Genomic DNA, 19696 nt, shown 5'->3' on the forward strand with positions numbered 1-19696 from the left:
AAAGAGCAACCTCTATGAGCAGTATTTCGTAGCGGTCCATAGCAGTCTGTGACACCTGGGCCATTGCTGAGTTAGCACTGGTGGTGGTGGCTTTCCGTTCAGTCCTATTTGCTTGGGGATAATCATTTCTGTGACATCTGTTATAAAAGAACTGAAGTAATCAAACCTGAAAAAGACAAAGTGGCTTTAACTGTGTCTAAAATGGTTAATATTAGTCACAAGTCACAAGGCACTTTTACAACTAATGCAGTCTTTAAAAAGAGCATATGTGGGTCCTCTGTCACACCAAATGCAATAATGGAAAAATAATTCTGAAAACTAAGGGCAATTAAAAAGGAAACCAAAGCTCCTGGATTAAAATGAAATAGACTATGTTTTGGAGGAGAACAAAACGTTCAGTCATTCCACGTGTTCATTTTGTGCATTAAGCTGCATGGTATTTTTTCTGAATCCTTAATTAGCCAGGTCTAGGTGACAGGGTTCTGATTGCTTAAGAACTTATGGCATATATATAAAGCTTGGTGTTACATCTAGTAGATCTGCACACCTCACTGTCATACATCATCTGTGTATGTATTTTTACATACATACATGCCACATATACATATTATATATAGTGCACATATATACATTACATCCAGCATCAGAAAAAAAATTGTACAGTTTTCTCATTTTAAAGGTTGTACTTGTACGAAAGGTAAAGATCTAACAGTTGCACTAATGGAATAACATTCCGATTATACTTTTGTTGTTGCTGTTGTAGCTGACAGGGAAATACTGAAAGAGTAGATAATTGTTTTATGATTGTGCTTCCTAAGAAAGAAAGAATCAATAATCACTGAAGTGTACAGGGAAGACAAATCAATTGAAAGGAAGACTAAAGTTTGAAAGGAGGATGTTGGAGAGATCCGATTGTGATTTAACAGGATTTAGTCTGTGATTACAAAATGTTCTCTGTCTTTTGAAAATAATGGTGCACTTAGATGGTTAGTTATTTTATTTGACTTTTAAGAGCTACCATTCATTTTACTGTTACCCTGGTGCAATAAACGCTTGGGTTGTTGAAAAAAAGATTTAACTAGTTATTTATGCTTTTTTATATAGATATCATTTACCACTCTTTCTTAAGGCCTCTTTTAGGCATGATGAATGTAATGACACCAAGTGCTAATACTCCATAATCTTACAGGATTAAAGGGGATGAGTATTAAATGCATTTATAGTGCGGGAAAAGTACCACCTCTGTGTGCTGTGTGCGCGGGAAAGGATGTAGCAACCCCCAGAGGGTTCTTACCTCTGCTATGCAGCTACTTTTGTTCCAAACAGTCAGTGGGGAGCCACAGGAAGAACCATAATGTCAGTATCCTTTGCTTTTCGAGAATAAACAGTTCTGCGATTAATATTATAAAGATGTGTGTATGAACAGAGTAAATGGAGGTCTTAATTATACTGTGCAGAGCATAATCTGGGTGCTTAACATGAGGTATGTTAAAAAAGCAAGACAATCTATTTATTTATTTTAAATGTGTTTATTCCAGAAATAGAAGTCAGATTGTAGCCAATTTGACCATAAAGGTTTTCCCAGAATGATCATGATTGATTGTTTCTATTCAGCTATGATATTTTAATGTCTATAAAATACTTGGGTGACCCAGGAATGACTATTACTCATTCTGGACATCAGATAGAGAATATTTAAAGGAAGGAGGAAAAAAATAAATACTTAGCAGGTTGATTTACAAAGAATGGCAGTTGTTTATTGCTGCTTCTAGGGCTGGGAATAATAGAGCGAGTTCCAGGCAGATGGACTAGCTGAGTGACAGGGTCATATGGACAGGTGATAAATAGTCTGGAGTAATATCAAAATTGTACTTCAGGGAATATTGCCTAGTAGAGAATAGAGTAAGTGCTACTCTACATTCAGTAGTCTTTTAGAAAAGCACCCTGTGGCTTGTTTTTATTGCTTAGGGCCTGTCTCTGCAGGGCAAGGACTAGACAGACAAATAGTTCTCACAGCCTTGTAAAATCACTGCTTCTCCTCTCCTGCCCTTCTGCTTTCTAGCAACACCACACACATTCGCACACACAAACACCCCCCCTACACACACCCACACCCTGTAGAAGTACAGCAGTTATGCAACTGGAAAACTCTTCAGAGATAAAACAGTATGTGAGTTCAGGGCAGGGTCGCCCCAGAGCTCCCAGTATCTCGCTTTACTACCTTGTTAGAAATAAGAGAGACTGGTAATAAAGCAATCTGCCACTGTCCCCAGGCAAATGCTTCGAAACCCCATGACGCTCTATAGAAAGGGTTTAGCACACTTGCCCAGTCATGGCACATTGGCAGACATTGTTTGCTGGAAAAAATGACAAGTAACAAGTGTATGGGCATTATTAGCATATTACACAATGTCAGAACAAGCTAATTGTCAACCTTAAGCCCCATTTACTGCCGTTCGTTTCTACTTCCAGCAGTGCCTTTGATGCTAGGGCACACGCTTCAGTCTGCCATTTTTTTCTGACCGTGTTGACCACGTGTTGGATGCCATCGCCCAGTTGTCTAACTGCGGTGCTATGCAGACGTCATGCAATCTCTCTGAGCTCATTTTTGCCACGTCCAAGTTGTTTTTTGTATATGCTGGTTACAATTACTCTCCCCTCTCCTGCCACTTTTGTACTTTTTATCTTTCTCTTCCTGGGTTATTAGCTCTACAAAGTGCGACCCAGGCCTCTTGAAAGATTCAAAGCATCTACTGCTTAGCTGATTCTGCCAAACAGCAATAAAAATAACTCTCCATTTCACTGTCACTCTGCAATTGCGTAAATAGTGTTCTTGCCATTCAGTCTTTGTCACAAAACTGTCCTAGTGATGCAAAATGCAGGACTAAGAGTATATAGGATAAACATTTCCAGGATTTTACCCTCTGTAAAGAGAAGATTTCTGTATTTTAGGACTAAGTTAGTAAAACTAGGATGACTGAAATATAATGGCAGTTTGGCCAACTCTTCCAGTTTTATTGTGGGCCGTACAATATTGCTTTTCTCTCTGAGTCCCAGGTCCTGGAGTTGTGTAACTTTGTAAACCTCTCAGGTTTATTACTGCTTTCTTTTCTTATAGCTATTTTTAGCCTCCTGCCAATTTCTGAGGGAAGTTTGATACTTTCAACACTATGGGCTCAAACATAGGCACACAAATATGGAAAACCAAGCTCTATTTTTAAATTAATCACAGATGTTATGAGGTCACCTAGATCACAATTATATTTGCTTGGAGTTGGGGATACTACCAATATGTGGTAGTTAATATGAAATACTAACCTCTCATTAGCAGCCACTGGTTACAATTGCTATCAAAAATGATGGACAGAGTTGCTTGGTCTAAATTTGAGAGCCTTTTCTGGATGTTATTTGGATGTAATGTTTATGTTCGTTGTGGGAGTGCATAAAAGAAAAGGAAAAGAGGATAGGGCATGGGAACAGGGTATAGAAAAATCAGAATATTGTGAATGGATGGACTGAAAATGTACTGCAGAGATACTTTGAGGAACTAGAAAAAGAAAATGCACAGAAACCAGAGGGAAATTCTGGTCTAATTACTGCAAGTAAATCCTTTTCCTCCAGATATTTAGTAAGGGAAGGGTCTGACTTTATAAATGTAAGTGAATCAAAATCTCAACACCAATTTAAAATTGCTTATAAATCCACAAATAAAAAGTGAGGATTCTTTTTTCTTCTAAAAAAAATTACATGATCCTGCTTTAGCATAGCCTTTCTTTTGCTTTAAATGTGGTCTAAATATGAAAAGCAGAAAGAAAAAATGTAGGGAGGTTATTGCGTTATATCACAGGAAAAAATATTTTGTACAGTTTTGTATGCAATAACTCTCTTCAGAAAAATGAATTGGGTATTTATGTGTTGAAAACAAATACCAGATGTAAAGAAAATGGCTAGATACTGTCATTCTTAAAACTTGTATAACCTTAAAAATCAGTTTTAAATGCTCTTTTCCCAAACTAATGCTTGTCCTAATGTTTATATCACCATTGACACTGTCTGTATGCATATTATGGGCTCACAATATAATACTGCAGAATGATGCTGGCTTTTTTGTTAACTTGAAACCAAAAAGCAGAAGAAAACAAGAAATACTAACATTTGCATAGCTAAGATGCTGTTATATATAATTAATGTTTGAGACAGAAGATTCAGCCTTCCAGTATAAGGCCTAGATAGGAACAGACTGATACAGAATGAAAGCATAAAATTGTAACCTGTATTGTAGAGCAATGCACATGAATGGCAACAAGAAAAATCTCTGTCATTTAACAGCAATGTGAAGGGAATGGAAAATAAAACTATTAAACATCCCAAAGGACATGTACCAAAGTTTTGTTTCCGTTCAAGGAAGAATAAAAATAAGCAGGGGTATGTGTGACAGTTGAGGAGATGGAGACTTTCAGTGAAGAAGAGGATATTTGCTTTAAGTTCATAGACTCAAGGTTTGCTTCAATATACGTCCTCCTCAGTGGCTGCCAATCACTTAGCTGTCATGTGTGAGTTATGCTTTTGATCAATAACCATTTTGATTCCCGCTGGACTAGGGAGTCAGCTTCAGTGTCAGCAGACAGACAAAGCAGAAACATTAGACTGGAAGAAAACTGGCAGGGGCCACTGTATACTGAAACGACTCGACAGCCAACAGGCAAATGTGGACTGTTCTTGAGGAAATATGCAACAAAAGATTTTTTTTTGCTTTTTACAGTTGACAAACGTAAGTATTGCTCAGTGTTGCACAGCAGGGCAGAACAGGCTGTACACTTGATCTCAGCACCACACTGAATATCCTCAGCGGGAAAGAGGAGAAAGAACAGTTCCTGTGGGCCCAGGCTTTTTGTAGTGTAAAAGGACAGTATCTCACAGAAATAGATCCACAAAGAGAAAGTGGAAGACAAAGCAACATCTGTGTGTGCATTCCTTGAGTCACAATAATCTTATAAACTAAAAAGAAGAAATTATCAGGCCTGAAAAGAAGAGGCACTGTTACACATCTTGGAAAGAGCAAGGGATATCGTAGTAGAGAAGAGAAAAAACAAGACACTGAACACAGCACTGAAACATAGTCTGTAATGTCAAGGAAGAAGTAATGCTAACACCAGCCTGCAATAACAACTACCATGGTATGGGACTGCTTTAATTGCTAGTAAAGTTGTAACAGATAAAATAGTAGGAGAGTCAGACAGTAAAAAGCTAGGTGAAGTGCTCTTGAGAGCAGACAAAATTCTGTCGCTTCTGCTTTTGTACACAGAGTAGACCTGTAATTTGATAATAAGCCATAAGAAAGCAAAATTAGAAGGTGACCACTGAATTCATCTATGCAAACTAAATTACTGAGCCTTCAGCAATGCATTTTGAAAATAGGATACAGCCCAATAAAACTCACCATGAGTGGCCAAGCCTTTAAGGAAAGCACTTTCCAGAACCCAGCATAACCATGCTCTGTGGCACAAAAGGCAACAGAGTTTTTGGACATACATTTGCATCTGTGGCGGAGGGCAGCAGACAATCCAGCAGACAAACCTCTGGCAGTAGATCAGTTCATACCCCGCCGTGCAGGCCAGACTGCAAGGAATGAGTGCACAGAGGGCTGATCCTGGTACCAAGTGAAAGGTGAACTTAAATATTGTTCTAAAGGAGGATCTTGCAACAACATTAGCTAGCAAAAGTGTTGATATCCTAAATCAAAATACATGATAGAACAGAGGTATTCCTGGGACAAATCAGTGGGTATATTGTCGAGCCCAATCAAATTGAAGGCACACACAGAAATAGCACTATTTGTGCAAAAGGTGTTTACTTGTAGTATTCAACAACAGATCTTTCAACCTCATACCTCATACAAACTATGAGATGATGATTCCAATTTCAGCAAGAACTGCAGTAGGAGACTGAAGTCAGTCTTTGCAAGCGGACATCCCGTACTTGGAAAGTGGGACGAAATACTCTGCAGCAAAACTTAAGTGGTTTATAGACAAACGGGAACTTGAGAACAAGACACCTTCATCTGGTCACCTAGAAAATAATAGAAAGTCAGTGTTAACGGCTAAGAAAGCTAAGAAAATAACGGCAAAGAGACAAATAGAGATCCATATCTGGACGTGATGGGCCGTCACAGTACACCATCAGCAATAATAAACCTAACACAGAGTTTGCTAGACTGTAGGCAAGCTTCCTAAGAGGTTGTGTGCTGTGAGCCAACAGAGGAAAGCTGGACAAGGCTGGTTAAGCAAGCAGCTTGTTCCGCAAACAAGTCAGGACAAAGAGTGCACGGGGCAGAGCTGTGCTCAAGAGTCCCATAGCATGGAGAGCAGTGACAAAAGCCGATGGGTTGGAGAGGGAGTGTCATATTGGCATGGCCAGAGATTCAGGAGAGGGGTGCACCTCTTGCAGTTCTCTTACCGATGTGCCAAGAATGATGTAAAAGGAAGAAAAAAACTGGGGGGGAGGAGAAATAGGGAGGGAAGGAATATTTAATTAGAATGAAAAGAAATTATGTGTTATAGTTACTTTTCAGTGGAGCTTTCAGACTGTGACCAGGATTCCCACTTTTTTGTGTAATTTCTGATTTATTGTTTATGAGTTTTAGTAAATAATTATTCCAGTTATATTAGTCATATTTTAGTATATTTTTCAAATTCATAGCTGACATGTTGTGTCCTTTATAAAGCAATCTGTCATGTTCTACTATTCATCTGGCAAACTACAGGTTGACATTGTATTTAATGAGGTACTATTTTAAAAGTACATATCACCAAATGTAAACTCTTTTTGAAGAAACTACATAGTAAAAAGAACTGTGAGAGATACCACATTTTTACACATTAGACTTCCTGTCTGCTAACAGTTTTCTTCCTCAAATTTCCTTAACATAGCCAAAATCTAATAATTCTATTAGTCTATATTCTCAAAGAATAATGCCAAAAAAAATCAGTCCCGGCACAACATCTACTCTTCAGCTTCTCATCGTTATAACTGATAGCAATAAAACAAAATCCCAAATGATCATTTATTCAGTCCTCAAAAGTGTTACCCATCAGAAACAAGTAGCATTTGAAATAAAATTTTGGAAATAGGCAGGAATCAAAGAACCCTGATAAGACTCAAAAAGAATACTTCTTTCTTCTTTCTTCTTACAGTAGTACCTCTTTTCTGATATTACTTGTATGACTTGTATTACTTGTATGTCTCTCCTTTTCAAACTCTCCCTTTTTCATAGACTATCTGTAGAGATTTGTGGTAATACCTTTTAACTTGAGTATTCAGAATTTGTTGTAAATTATATTTGTGGATATGCGAGCACTCTTCATAATGGTAGTCATGTATTTACCAAGTGTTTATCACAGTTACAAAAACAGAATAATTTATCATCTGAAATTTCTACATAAGGTAGTTTTATATACTAAACAAAGTCAACAGGATATTTTACATGAAAGGGTATTGTATGCAAATCCCCAAAATAATTTGTTTAAAGAGGTAATATTTTTTCTGGCAGCATGAAATTTTTATTAGGCAACTGAACTCTTAGTCCTATTTTTTTATAAGGACTTGCCTGTCAACCTATTTTTACTCTATTTTTAGATGACTATGAAAGAAAAAATTATATTCTAATAAATTTGGAATTTTTATGGAATTTATTTTTAATGAATTTCATGTATTTTATTCATGGATTATATTTTATCTTACAAACACAAATATATAACCATTAGAATGTAACATTTCATAAAAACATGTTTTGAGGCTTATTAAAAGGAAGAGATGGTATGCTATTAAAATAAAGCATTCTGAATCAGTTTGGTTTCAGAATTTCTATTCCACAGGAAATTTAACATTAAGACTTTTATTTCAATTCCTTGTAAATTTCTTGCACATTATTTCCATGCTTAGAAGATTAATCTCAGAAGCTTCAATAAGATACCTACTTTTTTCCTTTAAATGTCCCAGAAGAAATATTCCTCATTATTTCAGTTGTTTATCATTAGCATTATGTTGCTGTATTATAAATAGAAAAACTTGTTTGAAGCTTAGAAATGCAGGAATCCTGTCTACCTCAGAGTAGGCATCATGTAAAAAGAACTGGTGGTTTAAGAACTTTAATGAATCATCTTCTTAAAGCTCAAATTGGTTCTTTTTGAGGTTTAGGATGATACGAGAGAAATTTTCCTTCTCCCTTTTATTCACATACTTTCAGTTGTTTCAATAGTCTGGTTCTGGTTGAGATAAGAGAAGTTACTTGAGGTATTTGTGGACTGTCGCGACATGCAGGAAATTTAGTAAAAAGGAAAAACATTGAGAGAGCTGTTTTACAGAGACAATAGATTCAGATAAATTTTTTATAAACATGCAACCTTTTATTTGTCTGTGTATCTCCAAACTTCTTCTACAGCTTCTTCTACTTTCAGAAAGTATCTGATTTCATCTCATATTCAGAGGGTTTGAAGTTAAAATGTGACTAATTAAAAAAAAAATCAACATGTAGCTTAGGAAAAGATTGATGTTGAGAGTAGTTGGCTGGCTGTGTCCCCTGGGTACAATGTTGATTGGATGATCTATTGTTCAGGGGCTTCTGTTAAATTGTATGTATTGATAAGTACTTTCTGCAGCATACCAGCTTTGTGTTTATTCATTTTTACTGAATTCGACTATAAATCTTTCTTTTTCTTCTGCTATGGTTGTCCCAGTTAAACCTAAAAACATGCTATTCTTTAGATGCTTTTATGTACCTAAGTAAGTCCATTCTTTGAAATATCCTGGGATGCATTTCATATTCAGGTGGCTTCCAGAGACAAGCCTAGCTCACAGGCACAGCAGATGGAACTGAGGAGTAGAAAAGGGATCACAGGAAACATTGTTTGTGCTCTGTTTTGCTGTTAGATCGGTGCAACTGGGAGCCCAGATTGTGTTCTCGCCTGCCCATTCCTATATTTTAAATGGGTGAGCCAATGGAAAAGACATTGGATGCTGGGAGTAGAACGTGATTATCTCCAAAGTTTTGCTTTAAAAGCAGAAATCAAAAGGGCCTATGGTTTGTGAGAGCTGAATAATCAAAAATGGTGTGAAATGCAATTTTATCTGACATGGCCCTTTTTGTGAAGATTTTGGTACTTTGTAAGGTTCTCCCTAAATTGTTTCATCATTGATAACACATTTTGTGGTAGACTTCTTTATAAAGTACATGCCTGATATTTACCGTTTTTGTTGTTTTATTTCACATTTAATAAGGATTAAAACAGCTTAAATAATTATTTTAAAACTTGGGAACTTAGGCTTCTGAAGCTCATATTAATACCTGAAAATGCAATCAGGTATCTGACTTTATACACTTTTATTTGAAACATTGTAGGCAGTAATATTTTTCAGGATTTATGTTGCTCATTCTGTTGCCCTTTTCAGACCTGTGGGAGTCCCTGCCTTGACCTTTCTGTGAGAGGATGAGTGAGGGAAAATAACTTATTTCTTTTCTGTTGTTGCTGCCAGAATACCTCTGCACATTAATATAAAAAATGGTTGCTCAAGCTCAGCTAGGTATGATTAAATAAATCATAAATAATATTTTGGGGCGCTTAGAGACAAGCTCTGTCCAGAGCCTGTCTTCTTTGGAGGATATAGGTAACTATATAAGATAATAAATGAAATGTTGCTTCTAGCTCAACTCCGCTCACAGAAGTCTCTCGCATGAGTTCAGTGGTGCTTTCGCTTCAGTTACGTGGCCCATCAAGAAGCTTGAGCTGAAGTTCAGGTGATGCTGATAGCTGAAATAATGTTGTAATGGAAACTGAGGTATAATTCAAGCTGGCATGCTGCAGAACTCTCAATCTCTCTGCTCATGTGCAGTTCAAGTATTTTTTGCCATACGGTCACTCTCAATCAGATAACATAACTCAAGGATCATAACTTGAGCTAAATATTGTCATGGAGACGAGCTGTTAGTGTTGCACATTTGCTTGTTTCTCACAGGTGTGAACCTTTTTTTTTACTTTGCTTCACTTCAGCAATAAAAATAAAGGCTTAGTCTAATAAGGTACATCCTGTCATCAAAATAAATAGTGAATGTGACCTCCACCTCTGCAAAAACACAGCGAAGATTAGCACTATATGTTTTATTGGAGGATCCTGAGGTTGGGTCAGTCTTGGCATGTTTTCTTCACTGTAGGCCTGAAGTGACTATTCCTCACTGTTTTGACATCCAAATAGGTCACATGCATTAATCACAACAGGATAATAAAAATACACATTTTGGCAGTGAAGTCATGCTCTCTGTGTGAGAGGTAATATATTAGTATGGCACTGGCAAATTTACAGTAGAAAATATATATGGCAGAATATATATATAGCAAACAAATTTTGCTTCCTTGTTATACCTGACCTTTCCAAGGCTTGCCTAATTCTTCCTTCAGCAAAGTGGTTTTATTAATGCTTTCAGGTTTAACCTGAACTTAGCATGGTCACATTTATATGTTGTTGAGCTGTTCTTTTTGCTTCACAGAAACTGGCTTCCATTTGAACATGCCTTGAAGTGGAATAAATAGGACTTCTATTATAAAACCTAATGTCAGATTGACGGCATCTAGAAAATAACAATTTTTAAAGGTCACATAAAATAGGCCACTCTCAGCTCTTTTTTCCCAGATATGTTTGATTAAAACTAGTTTGTTCTGTTTATTAAATCACTGAGGTTTTCCCTCCAGGGTCAACTAAAGCAAATGCAGATCTTTACATTTGTCATCAGCTTAAGGTCATAAATACAACTATATTAAATAGTGCTATATACCTTTCCCCACTACTGAATTATCAACTATGAATTATTTATTATAAAATTAACCATATACATCAGGAGTTAGTAGAGTGTAAAATGTTACCCTGTAGGCATAGCCAGGCATTTCAGTCAATAGGCACTTACATCTACTTTTGCAGATATCTTTTCAGGGTAGGGTGTAATAATCTGCAACTCCCAAAGAAATTGGCTTTAGTAGAAGTTAGGTCATATCTATAGTGTCCCACATGATATTTACAGAAAATGTCTTCTGAAATTGATTTGTAGAATATGAAATGGCTAAACAGAGAGTCATGCATGGCTTTTGCTGATTAAGGTAGATTGAGAGAAGGATGTTCAAAAAAGGGGCTTTGAGCTCTCCTCCCCCTTCTGTATTATTTTATTTCTTGGGGGCCTTTATTACCACCACCATCTTAGAAGTGAAAATTTAGCTCAGGTAGGAAACTTTGGATCCTACAGTTTATAATCCCTGTCTAGTTGGTGCTATAAGGGATAAACCCAATAATTCTGAACTGACCCAGAGAATGAACCAAAAATCTCTTGTAATTTTTATTACTGTTATTTTTCCCCTACAGTCTAGCCTGAAATTCTGTTGCTGCACTTCATACTACTTTCAGTATGATCTCAAGAATCTCAGTACAAATGCTACTATTTCTGTCTCTCCACAGTGGCTATTTAATATTTCAGGCTCTGTATAGCTTCCTTTAGTTTGAGTGTCTTTTCATACTGCCTGAGGCGTGATGCAAATCATAATTTGAGGATTAAGCCTGAGCTAGCTTTATGATGCTGAGCACCCTTAGTACCTCTAAGAGGCTGCAAAGAAGAGGTATCTGAATAAACTGAGATTTTATATAATATAAATAAAATAAGATTTTAATACATTTTTCAGAAAGTCCTGAGATTTTCTCTTTTTTTTGAAGAATTAAAATCTGATTTTAAATCAGTTTTATATAAAATAAACCTAAAAATCAAAACGAACTAAAAAAATTACAACTGAACAGATATTAAATCCCTATATCAGAAGGCAAAAGAGGTAACCTAGTGTATTCCATGACAGCAGTTCAACAGATTTTGTATTAATTTTAGTTAAACTATATGCTCACTATTAACTTACTATGACAGCCCTCAAATATTATTAACCAAGTGGGCTGGCGAGACTGGAGTAGTTTTTCTGTCTCAGGCTCAAAAATCAGAGTTAGCAGGACCAATCTAAAGTATACACTGCATTATAAATGTGAGGAAGAAATAGTCTGCTTCCTGCTTCACACAGGGGAATAAAAAGAGTCATTAATAAAGTGTGAGTAAAAACTGAGATAAAACATGTGAACTCTGACTTCTGAGCAATTTCTTACTTTCCGTGAGCAATATTTTGCCAAAACATTCAAAATTGTAAATCTGTGGTTACATTTCAGCCATTGTTAGAGGCATTGTCAGCTTTTTAGGCAAATATTTGAAGTTTCCAGGGTATTGAGAAAATAGTATAAAAATAAAGAGTATAAAAATAATGCACAAATTATGTGAATTTTCAGAAATGAATTCATAAATGAGAATTTATTATTAAACATTTTTGAAGTGTATGGGAACAATGAATGGTAACATTATTCTAGTGAAGGAAAAACAAACACTTGATACGAATGAAAACTATAAAGTGTAATTGAAATGAAATTGAATAGTAAATAAAATGCAGAGATGCCTATTAAATATTTTCTATTATGTGAAATAATAATGTAGAAAGAGTTAGTTCTCAAGGGAATTTTAATTTTTTCTCAGTTGCAGTGATGTCATGTAACTCTAGTAATTTTTTTTTAATGTGTTGCCAAAAAGTTGGATATCTTGGAGGTTAAGCTGAATATTTAGGTATGGAGTTAGGAGTCTAAATAAAATGACCACAATTTCAAATCTGTTGTATATCTGCAACTGCTGCTGACCTGCACAGAATTTGTGGATGGTGAGCATTTAATGAAAATCAGGCTACCTGCCTATTTTTAGGTACCTGAGTAATGAGTTTAAGAGCCTAACTTTAGGTGCATGCAAGTGTTTGAATTTTTTTTATTATGAATATTATCTTTATAAGGCATCCTTTCAAACAAAGAGATTTGTCTTAAATATACAGGACACCTGTACTGTGAAATCAAGACATCTGAATCGATTTGTGATCTCCTCAGATTTCTTCCTGTCCTGCTGGTTGCCTACTAGCAAGTCACTGCTTGTTGAAATGAGTGGTATTAACCTCTTAACTTTCTGTGTTCCAATTCTCTAAACAAACAGTGTTTCACACATCTCCTAGGAGTTTTAATAAGGATTAATTCTTTAATGTAGGCACTGTAATTTATGATTTCAAAAAGAAAATGCTATAAAAATATGACTTCTTTTGCTACTCTTTGTTTGAATGTATCACAGTTGTTTCAGAAATGGAAAAACGTAAAATATTAGACATACAATATATGACTGCAGTCCATGGGGAAGTTTGGATATTAGTTTAAAAAAACAACCCTCCCCCTTCAAACCTAAAGATGTCAATACAGTACTGTGAACAACTATTATTGTTCACTTACAGTATATGTTTTGGGCATTTAAATGTTTTTTCAAACCAAGCACACATTTCCATGGTAAGTTCCTTTCAGGAAAAAAATACCAGACTTTTATTTACTGGAAAGATATTTGAATATGCAGAGCTGTTTAAAAGGATTTTTCTACATTTACTTAAGATTTTTCCTGTGAAGTAATTTTCTGTAATACAGACTTATCAGAGTTATTAGAATAGGCTATACAAATATTAGACTATATAAGCAAAAGATGAGCAATAAAACACTACAATTACAATTAATGGGTGGTATTGCAGAAATGCTGATATAATATTACCATGTTAAGAAAGCCAGATAATATCCAGAATATGTTTATGCACGTTTAATAATACTTACTGATCCTGAACACTAAGCAGTGTGGAAGCTATTTCTTGAGTGAAAGGTTTCACGAATGTTGAAAGGTTGCAGTGTCAGATACTGACTGTTATAGTCTTTTCCTCTACTGGATGTGGTTTCACATAAAATTTTCAACATATTATTGTTCTCGCAGTACGTGATTATTACTGCAAAGGCATATTGGTAATGAAAAGGCAGATGCTACTTACTTGGAAGAAAAAAACAGCAATTACTCAGTCATACTAAGCCCAAACGCAGCAGCAGGCCTCTGGCTCAGCAAGGCCCTTTAATTTGAGCGCAGTGCTCCAGCTATTTGGTTTGAATTTTAGCCTTTCTTTGTAATAGCTCTTTCTGTATACTAGATCTAATGGCTCATTTGGGAAGCCTTATTGAGTCATCACTCGGTTTCATAGGGTAGGCAGGACATGATATATCCTTAAGAGCCAGGCAAGATCTCTAAAATGCCTAAATAAATACATCAGCAAATTCAACACCAACATATTTTTTTCAGTGCATATTACCCGATTAAATAATGTGGAGCTTTTAAGATTTGTAATAAAAATGTACCAGCACAAAAGACTCTAAAAATATAGGAAATCCTATATGAAGATGTGAGCTTTGCAGTTCAAACCATCTCTCTGATCTGAATCTATGCCAAAAATGGGCTCCATCCAAGTGAAAAATCCACAGAATAATGATTTTTGTGCAGCTGTGATCACAGTATACATGTACAATATTTCATGCTGCCTAAACCTATAGTTACAGAAGCAGGATAGGGATTCAGGGGTCCTGTGTCTATGAAAGTGTTGTTTTGTGGACTTTGAGACGTTTCACAGAACCAGATCTTCACATGCTTATCAGAAACACTTAGGTGCATGTTTTCAGCAAAATTCTGTTTCTAAATAATTATAGGAATGAAGATGTTAGTGCTCAGTATCGCTCTGAATGTCATATGTGTGATCCATTTTTTAAAAAAACACTCAGTATCCAATTCAGTGAATTATTCTGAAAATCTGATCTCTTACAGTAAAGCCTCATGCAAAACTTGAGGTAGTTTGAAAATTCTGTGGATAAGAACTGAGATGGCCTTTGATTTTTATCCAGTCATATTGTATAGATGTTATAACTTGATTTTCTGGAGCAACAGGAAATTATTCATGAAGTTGTGATCTCTGTGTAAAATGCGTGTAACTTCTGTCTAATCTTCTTGACTTTTTCAGACATATACTAGTGGAAATCCTGTTTTCACTGACAAAATTTCTGCTGCTTTTCATGTGATCAGGACTGTGTCTGCACTTTGTGGATGCAGTAAAATATCCATGCAGATAAAGAATAACCCAAATGAAACTGGGTTTTAGTGTTCCAAAACAGTGCCAATCCTTTTTTTCCCAGTTATTTAAATAAAATTATTTCAATTTTACATTTCTGATCTCTCAATTCAAATCATGCTACTGTAATTATTAAAATAGCTACAACATAAATACATTTCTAAACAGCACCGATTTATAATGTTGATAGTTTTCTGTTTATTTTCATTTACAATATCTTCTAAATATCAGTATCATCCCCTCAATTTTAACAGGAGTTAAATGGTATTTGGATAAGACATAACTTTGAATAATGTTACAAGCCTTTTTTTGCAACCTCTGTCAAACTGAGGTTTGAAACACATACTCTTAAAATGCCCTAACTTCAAAAAATGCTTCAAACATAAATTTAATATCTAGATATGTTTCTATTAAATAGGTTTTGCATTTCGGGACTCAAAAATATGCCATCATTTTCAAACAAGCACAAACTCCCACTAACAGCAAATGATGCTGGAAGGTACCTTAATGTAGCCTCCATATTAGCACTTGCACTCATTTACAGTGTGGTTACTTAATTTCTTCTTTCAGTTTAGATATGTAAAAGTTAGCATACAAAATTCCCTCTTCAGTGTGTGAACTCTTTTGTTTACAAATGCCAAATGGCATGTGCAGATATGGAAGTCATTTCTTACATAAAGGAGTTTTCATTTCTATGATACGTGTTTTGTAAAGGCAGAGAGGACTGTTGCAATTACCCAGATACTGCAGTATGCCGATGCCACAACTGATCTTCGTTTTTATTATTTGACCTAATGCCCTCTCACAAATTGTGCAGCCTACCAGGAATGCAGTGTTGCTGTTAATATCTCTTCACTTACCTGCCTTTATCTTTAGGGGTTTTTTACTGCCATTTCTTCACACTTACAGAAAGTGTCTGAATTTCTATCTCAGTCTGTTCAGTTAAATAGTATTTTCTACTTAAAATTCCATGAAATATCAACTGGACAAAACATTCTTCATCTTCTAACCTGAACTCCTGGATACTGATAATTATGCTTATTAAAATATAATATACTTGAAGAGTTTATGTATGTGTTTTGCTGTAAGAGACCATTCAAGTGCGAAGATTTTTTTGTCCAAGAATGGAACAATATATTGAAATCCAAATTATTATGACAGTTTGACATAAACTTAGCTGCTACAGGCGTTTCAGGATTCTTAATGTTTTAGGAAATTGTCAATGATTAAAAGCAGTGAAATACTTCTGTGTCATTTTGCTTGGTGAGCTGGTGTTTGCAAACTGGATTAATAAACACACACTACAGAAATAGAAGTCCAAAAATTTTTACAATTCTTAATATTGTTTCCTCACTCAGAATTTGCTTCGCTCAAGCAGGTGAGAAATGTGAGAGTGAACCTTTCAGACTGGGGCACTGAATTTGTGTCTCCCGCATCTTTGTGAATATTTTAGTTCACCAAGTTAACAGACTAGTAGTGGTCTCACTGCCTTTAACAAGCTCCCCAACATTTTTTTAAGTTGTGAGACTTGCTGCCTTTGAAAGAAGTAGTAGGCTCTAAGCAAGTACTTTAGTTGGTGAATTCCGATCCAAACTAAGCACCTTTCAGCAGCCTCCGTAACAATGGCATGAACCAAAGAGTCAGTTTTGTCAGCGTGGCTCTGTGCACAGCTTAGTGTGCCCAAATTAACGAACCTTACTGAGAGATCTGTACTGTTTTAGAACTTCAGCACAGTGCTTACTCGTCTTTAACCTACCCAGAGGAGAAGTAAATGATTTGTGTTTCATCATGTAAATCACCTATCATTTTTGTCTACAGATATTTCACATGACATATGATCTGGCCAGTGCTGTGGTGAGAATCTTTAATCTGATTGGAATGATGTTGCTGCTTTGCCACTGGGATGGTTGCCTTCAGTTTTTAGTACCATTACTCCAGGATTTCCCACCAGATTGCTGGGTGTCCCTAAACGGTATGGTTGTAAGTATTGTTCATTTTTCATTGTGCTTTTTAAACATTATTTTTCTAAATAGTTAGCTTCAGACTTCAGTGTGACAATACATGCCTAGTAATACACTGCCCTGCAATTTATTCAAGCTTGCTTTTTGTTTTTGTTGGTTGGCTTGCTAATAAACTAATGTTTGTTTTGTAGCCCTCATCACCAATAACATTATATTGAATCATTCTCAGTAAATAAACAAGTTTTAAGATCATTTTAATTTATTAATCCTCGTTCCCTCAAAAAAAGTCTCAAAAAGAAATTTGAAAAAAGTTGACCAGTGCTGTGAATTTTGGTTATAGTTTCAAAATGCTCGTGAAGGTATATTATCTGCATTTGTTCAGTCTAATTTTGTCCTCAGTTTGTTTTGTCAAGTAACTTCTGGGTCATCTCATGAAGCCCTTTACCAGGTTTTTCCAGACTTAACTGTCCTCATGAGCTTTTTTAAGTAAACTGTGGGAACTATAGATTTACTTCTGTGATATTTTTGTGAGTGTGAACAGACAGTTCAGGGGCAGAATTCTGCTGCCTTCCGGACATGCCTTATTCATAAAGAAGGTTAACAATGTTGTGCTTGTTTAACATGTGCCTTAGAGACCAATGACTGTGAAGAATTAGATAGTTATGGTGAAGTCAGACAATGAGGTAATACCTAGAACATTATAGGAGGAAGTACGCTGAGAAAGTTGTTGAAATGTGCCTATGCCAAAAAAAAAAAGCAAAACAAACAGCTGTCTAATATATTCCAGATACGTTCACCAGAAGATCTTATCTTCTTCCTTACTAAAATGCAAGGAAATAAGAGAAACTGATAAAAAAACCAAACACAGAAATGAGTCAAATTGAGCATATGAAAAATATTTCCAGTTTTTACAATTTTAGAATACATGAAACAGTACCTTTACCCCCATCAAAAGCAGATGGGCAACTTGCTCAGTCCCACATATATCTGTTGTAGAAACATAATAATCTTTGTTCCTTTTGCAATCTGATACTGCACATTACCGTGGGAGCTCGTTGACTAAGATTGTCAGTCATCCAGACAAGTATTTGCAGTCATCAAGTAACATCTTTAATGATAAGCAGCATGTTTGCTGACACCTCATTGTGCAGCTCTCCCCAAAAAATAGTGAAATATCTTCAAAAATGGAATTGCTATGATAAAAGTAGGTCACCAGCATGCTGACTGGCTTGTCTTTGCATTCTGCTGCATTCTGGATTCTGCTTTGTAATATCTTTCATTCATATTTAGAAAGGGTACATTTTCTACCAGGCTGCCGAAGAGCTGGATGATAATCATGCTAGAGAGTAAGAGGAAATAAGCCTTGTATTACACTTAGTTGAAATATTTAACTTTTAAATAACATTTAACTATAAAATTATCTCTGTACCATAAAAAGAGTTGCATTTAGTCTAAGAAGGCAGTGCGCATTCACATGGAGACCCCTCTTTCTGCCTGCTCCCACTCCTTTTTTTTTTTTTGGAAGCAATACTCTTTCCTTATTGGCCACACACTCTCGGAAACACCTTTTTCTCTGGCAGCTGAATCTGTTGCTGTTAATAAACACTGTGGGGCCATCTGAAAATTGAGCGAGATTATGTTCACAGCATATGCAGTCCTCTAGTCATACGGCAAGAGAAAGTGTTGTAGCCTGACAGCCTGGAATCAGGAGCGTATCTACAGCCACTGTCAGGGGAAAACAACAGGACCTTTCTTCTGACCTTGTTAAGATGTTAGGAGACATTTCCTGTTCGTTTTCCAGCTTCTGGAAGTGAATTCCTTAGAACTGAATACAGACAAAGAAGCAATCAAGGAATATCAGTCCTCTGAAATGATAGAGGGGATAGAAGGAAATAATAATAATAATAATAATAATAAATTATTAATTATATTATTATAATAATTATATAATTATTATAGAATTGTTATAATTATATTATTAATCATTAGTTAGTTAATTAATTATTATTATATGCCTTGCTAGTGCATTCAGAGTCATACTGACTGCTAACTTTGGAATTTGGAAAGGTATCACATTCCCAATGTTACAAGAATTTGGGGAACTGGGGTATCATACTCCCCTGGTATGCTGTACCGTATAACAATTTAATCTGGTCTGAATTTAAACACTTTTCTGACTAAAATGACTGCACTTAATACTGGGGTTTGGACTGAAATGCTGTTGATACAGAAAGTGAGATAAGACATCTCATTATTTCTTCTGGCCCTGAAGTCTTTATCTGTGAACTGGTGATGATGGCCACCAAAGGGCAATTTTGTTGGAAAGAGATCTGTCTCTAACTCCAGCTAATGTACCTTTCTATCAATGTATTCTTTTCTACTCACAAATTTTCCTCAGAGATTTTAGTAGCTTAATAAGTAAAGGTAACTCCTTGCATCTAAGTACATTTGGAGTTTGGTTCAAATGTCTGACTCAATTGTGAAATACGATTACTCTGAGAAAGGCAAAATCGAACCTCTTTAAGTTTTTTTCTTTTATAGAGGTTTTGTGAGGGCATTTCCTGGGATTCACACTGTGGGTCCTCAGAATGATGTCGTTGCAAGGGCTGACCACGGGATAATACACTAACCTTGCTTTGAAGTAAAATTTTAATAGTT

At 35.8% G+C, this 19696-nt stretch overlaps 1 protein-coding gene across 1 annotated transcript in view; it reads left to right on the forward strand.

Moving 5' to 3' along the window:
• The window catches only part of HCN1 (hyperpolarization activated cyclic nucleotide gated potassium channel 1), a 216191-nt gene that overhangs the window by 95064 nt on the left and 101431 nt on the right, over positions 1-19696 (forward strand). Inside the window, exon 3 of the mRNA XM_067315589.1 lies at positions 16896-17057. Coding sequence (XP_067171690.1) covers positions 16896-17057 — 162 coding nt within the window. The remainder of the gene's footprint in view (positions 1-16895; positions 17058-19696) is intronic.

The sequence above is a fragment of the Apteryx mantelli genome, chromosome Z, assembly GCF_036417845.1.
Source record: "Apteryx mantelli isolate bAptMan1 chromosome Z, bAptMan1.hap1, whole genome shotgun sequence".
Lineage (NCBI taxonomy): Eukaryota > Metazoa > Chordata > Aves > Apterygiformes > Apterygidae > Apteryx > Apteryx mantelli.